The sequence below is a fragment of the Leptosomus discolor genome, chromosome 2, assembly GCF_034619465.1.
Source record: "Leptosomus discolor isolate bLepDis1 chromosome 2, bLepDis1.hap2, whole genome shotgun sequence".
In the NCBI taxonomy this organism is placed as follows: Eukaryota; Metazoa; Chordata; class Aves; order Leptosomiformes; family Leptosomidae; genus Leptosomus; species Leptosomus discolor.
The window spans coordinates 76207770-76213769 of NC_141392.1; the positions used below are offsets into that span (position 1 = coordinate 76207770).

A 6000-nucleotide genomic window follows, 5' to 3' on the forward strand; every position below is an offset into this window, starting at 1 on the left:
ATCAGCTTTTAGTCATTCTACCCATTCATACACTCTTAACAGTAAATGTCCATCCCACTAACTTCAATAGAATAAAAATAAGCGAGCAAGATCACATGTTAAGTGGTTTTGTCCAACTAGGCTAGACTCCCAGCATCTTGCAGGATGAGAAGTTCTAAACAGCTATTCTCTGCAAGGTATTTTGTGTCAAAGAAAGCAGGAAAACCTACCATATTAAAAGAAGCCAAAACATTCCTAACAAATAATACCCCCAAGTCACTAATGTTCCATCACTACTACAGAATGTTCACACACTGACTTTGTATTTTTCCTCTCTCCATAGCTGGGCAGGTATTACGTTTTAAAGAACATTAAGAAATGTGACTGAAGTCTATTCTTTCCCCTAAAGTAGTATTTTTCTGGACACCTGCATAGTGCCAAAGGTAAACTTGATTCAACAGAGAAATAAACCTGAGACTTCCAACCCTTTCCCACTTTAAAGATAACACAAACCCTCCAGCTCCTGTACTGGGCCAGGCCAGCCTAATTGATTTCAACCCAGCTGAGTATCCTCTTCTCAAAACCAGCAAACAAGACACTGTAGATAAATATTGTAAAATCTGCTCCCATCCAAGTCTCACCCTGAACTGATGGAGATCAGACAGTCTCTCCAAAAGCAAAGCTTATAGCTGCAATGTTTCCTGTGAAAGTGATTTCTTCAGAGGAAGTGCAATTTCCTGAATTTCCTTCATCATTTTTAATTCAATAGTGAAAGTAAATACTTTGTGAGCAATCTTAAGGTGATTTTTTTTTCTTATCAGTAGAAGCTGTAGGAAAATGAATTATAATTGATTTTGGCAATGTCTAGCAAAATACAACTGAGAAAGAATCCTAAAATAAGAGGTTTAGAGTGAAAAAAGGAAGCTGCTATGTTACAGGACTTGACACACACGCTGGCCTCTACTTTCAAATCAAAGCCAGCATTATTAAAACACTGAACAAACATTCATAATGCACTGGTGTTAAGGACCAAGTAAATGAGCGTTTGTATTTGACTTTTTCAGTTTATGTTCTTAATTACTAATTCATTTCACACACAAAAGCCATCACCAACAAACACACCTTAGCCAATTTCTGGATAGCTAACAGCAAAGGAGCTCTAGATCATCAGAATTCCATCACTTAAATATATTCTGGGTTTCTTCTCACTGCATTAACTGTAATTAATCAGTTCACAAAACCGACTGCTTCAAGAGCAAAGAGACAAAGAGCCTGCCTAGTGCAGTATCGTGGGCACTGCCATGCTGGGGAGGAGATCTCTACGGCCAATTCATACCTAGTGCCTCAAGTTCTCAATAGGTTCATACTCCATAATAACCAGTCAACTGTCCTGGAGCTACCCATCCTGCAGCAAGATGCTCTTACAGAGCACAAAGGCCTAAGGTCTTACTTCACGTGGGCTCTGTTTCTCTTCAAAGTAGGCTGGAGCAACAAACAGCAAGAGCTACTGCCTGTGCGAGGCCTGACCAGTAGCAGAAAGCACTGCTGTTCCTGTATGGGAGGGAAGGAGGGAAGGAAATAAGCTTCCCTTCCTCTGGAAGCTACATGTGTGGCTCATTGGAGACATCACAGAGGCAAAAAGGTCACATCTACTATTGATTTCAACTGCCTTAAATCTCCCATGAAGCTAATTAAGGCAAAAAACATCCATAGAAAAACAGTACCAAAGCACCAGGACGGTGTGTGCTTAGCCAGTGCAGTTACTACGGTCAGACAGGATGGATAAGCTATGCTTCACGAAGATCTGCTTCTGACATGAGTGGGGGAATCTACTGTATATTAGAGACAAAAAAGTGAACAGGACTTTATTATTTTCCATATAGAAAACACAACTACCAGCAAGAAGCTGAGAAGAGCTGCATTTAAGTCAATGAATTGACACAAATCAATGCAGAAGTCACAGGACCTGACTCTTCTCTGAATGGCAGTCCACTCATGAGGGAATGAACAAGTAGAAGTACCAACCCTCCACTCTCACGCTGCAAGTGCTGAGGACACCACAATACCATTCCATATGTCCTGCCCCTCACTATGACCACAGCTGGCAGGAAGACACTTCCTAGTCCTGGCTGTTGGCAAGTGGGCTCCCTGCCTCTTCTTGAACAGCCTCTATCAACAACACTGATCTGCTACCCGATGATGTATTTGGAGTAAGAAAATATCTTGATTAACCTATCTACTCCCCCCACAAATTAAAACATCAGCCTTACATTAACTTGACACCTAGGGGAGAGTAAGAACAGGGCGAGCATACATGATACTACTTCTGCACTCTACCACAAGCCAGATACTTTCATGTCAGAAGACTTTGTCAGCTTGAAGAAATCTGCGTATTTACTGACCCTCTTCCTTCAACAGATGCCTTCCAAGTACTTGTCCAGACTCTCCTTATAACAGTGTTAACTTCTCTATACATATAAAATATTTCTTGGCATGGGAATAGCCCTACTGCATGTTGCATGAAGAACTGCAACCTTTTGTTTGTTCTGAACCCATCTCCTACTAGTTAGCTTATAGTTGTTGTACCGGAAGAGGCAGGGAGTATTCAATCCCCTCTCCATGCCATTTAATGCTTTTGTAGGTATCTCGCACTTTTCACCTCAGTCATCGCTTCTTGAGTTTTGGCCTCCTCAATAACTCTTCATACAGCAGCAGGACTCTTCTTTAGTCCTGTTGCCCTTCTCTGAATGTTTTGCAGTTATAACATATCCTTTTCTGGATGAAGGGACCAGAAGTGCACACTTTCTTCCTCTGAAGTCTTCCCTTGGGTAGTGTAATGTTTTCAACACCTTAGTGGTGCTAAAAATAGTAGTAGAAACATGTCCTTTCATCTACTCGGCTTTCCAGTAGAAGTATTACTGAAGTAACCAATAATTATAACTCAATGTTATTTATTATGAGTACTTCAACATCAAGATGAGCAATAGGCCTATTTTAACAAGCAGACTGTAAGAAGAGGGTGTGACAAAAGCCATCCCCTCAAACTTTTAAAACAGTTACAAATCATTAGTACAGCTTTCAATTATACAAAAAATTATTTTCACAGAAGTATGATTTCATATATCTATGATGTACTTTGAGGCAAGGAGTCAGCAGATTTCTGTAGAACAAAGAAATACACCTTGGAGTAATATCTTAGGGCTATATTTGACATGAACATTCAAGTAACAACAAAAAAACCCAAATGGTGTAGCTAAGTGGGCTAACAAAAAAAGCAAGGAGCGTATTCTGCTTTAAAGTACATATAAGTCTGACATCTGTGCAAGTTAAGAGGCCAAAATTCTGAACCAGAAACAGGTACAATGATTAGAACAAGGGTGCAGAACACCAACCACTTAAGATTCACATTCTCAACTGCCAAAAACACACTGGTGTGCAGCTGTTGATCATATTTGTTGTACGACTAACCCTTCTAGCCTCCCTTTTTACCACCATCTTTTCTTATCCATCCCTGGTCCCTTGTGTAATACATACCCATGCACTTAGGAGTACTTGATCCTTATTCATGTCAAAACGACATTTGCACAAGTGAAGTGACACTAATGAACTGTAACTCTGCTCTCCTCCTCACTCAGTTTGCTGTTTTTCCAACCCTGAACTTAAAGAATTCTTGTGACATACACTCAAACGTCATGTCTTTTACATTTGTTCAGTAAGGGCTTTCTAACCCTAAAGAATTAGGGTATATTCTGGAGGGGGTGACTGGTAGGCTTTCACTGCTGATTGGTGGGACTCTCTCATTTTTAGACATGGAAGGTGTTGAGAACATGTCGTCTGAGACCAGCACTTCTTTCTTGAACTGTAAAAGTCTGAAAAGAAAGCCTGGTATCACTCTCAAGGAAAGGATCTGTTACTCCTGAAAGAAGCTCCAGTACACTGTGTATTCAGAAAGCCTCACCTTGAAGTCATTGATCTTTTTCAGTTATATGAATCCCATCTATGATCTCAAATAAAAATGATAGACAATGTTTTAATGAAACATCTTGATACTCTGCCACTTTTATCCTTCCCTTTTATCCTGGCTAGCAGAATGCCTGCAGCAGACACAGCCCTAGTTGTACTGGTGGATACCCCTTTCATTGCATAGTCTGGCGAACAGTTTTGAATGGAACGTGCTACTGACACCTAACTCTTTCCTCTGGCTTGTTCCTAATCTGGCACTCGGCATTTATCTGTGCAGGCACAGCATTTGTACACTACAAACCAGATTAAGGAACAGATCTAAAGACAAATAACTCCACCAGAATGATTTTTTTTTTTTAATTTCAGATCAGTTCCTTGATGTTAGCCACCAAGCAACTGCACAAAACTTTGTGATGGCATGGCAAAGGGAAAAAACCTGTTGCTACAGACTGAAGAGTGGCAAAGAGCACAGCCAACGCTACTTGCCACTCACCATCATTCACACTCAAAAGGTATTACAGATGTTAATTAGTGTACTTTTCAAAGCCTGTACAAGATACCTTGCCAGAGGCTGCAACTCAAGACATTAAGTATTTCTAAGACTCTAAGGAATAAGCCAATGCACATCTAGTCAGTACATACAATGTAACGTGCACACGCAAATACGATGAGTTGCAATAGCATATGAATTAACTAACGACAAAGCAAAAGATTCCATCCACCTCTTTATCACAAGGCAGGAAACTTCAGAACAATTAGAAGCAACACAATACTACAGTGACAGTCATCATGGTGAGATGCCTGGCTTTGATTAGAAATTAGTTGCCTATACTAAAATCCCAAAACAACACCCTTCCCCTTTCTGGTTCACAAAAGTGAACCAATATGATACTGAACTCAGAAAATTAAGGCTTCCTAAGCAGCACTGGAATGAAAACAAAAATGACGATCAGCTTTCCGTCTGCTCTTCAGAACAGGATCCAGGTGCACTCAGCCTATCAAGTACCGATTTCACCCTACCACCCGGGCAAACCACACAGAAAAACATCTTAAACTCGGGGGAACAGAAAACAAGAGTATCTGAGGAACTCCAAGCAAGGCACGGCTTTAAGACAGCGATAACACGCTTTAAGAAGCTTAACCGTCACAGCGGGATCCACCGGCCGAGCTCCTCGATCCACGCCCCCCCCCCCCCCCCCCCCCAGCTCCGGCCCCCACAGGGAAAGGCCAGGCGGCGGCGACGGCCCCCCGCCGGCCCCGCACCCGCCCGCCCCGGCACCCGGCCCTTTCCACCCCGCTTCCCCGGCCCGGGGTTGCCCCAAGGCTGCGGCTACAGTGGCGGGCGGGCGCCGCGGGCCCCGGTCCCCCAGGCGGCGGAGGGACGCCTACCTTCACGGCTACTTCCGGGGCCGCGTCGACGGCCAGGGCCGGGGGGGCGGCGGGCGGCGCCCGGAGGTGCAGTACGGCGTCGCGGCTAGCGAGCACGGCGGCGCGCTGGGAGCCGCCCTCAGCTTCGGGTTCCGAGTCGGGCTCCGAATCGGAGCCGCCGTAGGAGGCGAGCGCGGCGATAGCCGCCGACATCTTGGCGCGGGGGGTGACGGGACGAGCAGGTCCTAGCAGCTCCGCAGAGCTCGCCACGTCCCTTCCCCCGCAGAACGAGTGGGGTCAGGCTGCGCCGCGAAATGTAGCTCATTAAACCTAAAATACACTCTAAAGTATAAATTATGGTCTTCTGTGGGATACACAGGCGTTTGAGGGGGGAATCATCTCCCCTTTTTGTTGTTGGTGCTTAACCTTTCAGGACTCCCCCGCGGGACTACAAGCTCCAGCATGCAACGCGGCTCTGTCCAGCCCGGGCTCTGCGGGGGGGGGGGGGAGGGGGGGGCAGCCCGGCGGCGTGGGTGCTGTGGTGCGGCTGCTGCCGTCCTGCTGGAGGAATCTTATGGCCCCGCTCTCGCCGGGGAGGCGAGGACGAGGGGGAACTTCCCGCTGCCCGTTCCCAGCGAACGCGCGGCGGCCGATGCCAGAGGCGCGAGCCCGACCGCTCGTCCGCGCCCG

The 6000-nt window shown here is 45.4% G+C and overlaps 1 protein-coding gene across 1 annotated transcript in view; it reads right to left on the reverse strand.

Moving 5' to 3' along the window:
• Window positions 1-5523, reverse strand: part of CDC40 (cell division cycle 40) — a 42134-nt gene extending 36611 nt beyond the window's left edge. Inside the window, exon 1 of the mRNA XM_086461303.1 lies at window positions 5332-5523. Within this exon, the coding sequence (XP_086317429.1) occupies window positions 5332-5523 (192 nt within the window). The remainder of the gene's footprint in view (window positions 1-5331) is intronic.
• Window positions 5524-6000: the final 477 nt, after the last annotated feature.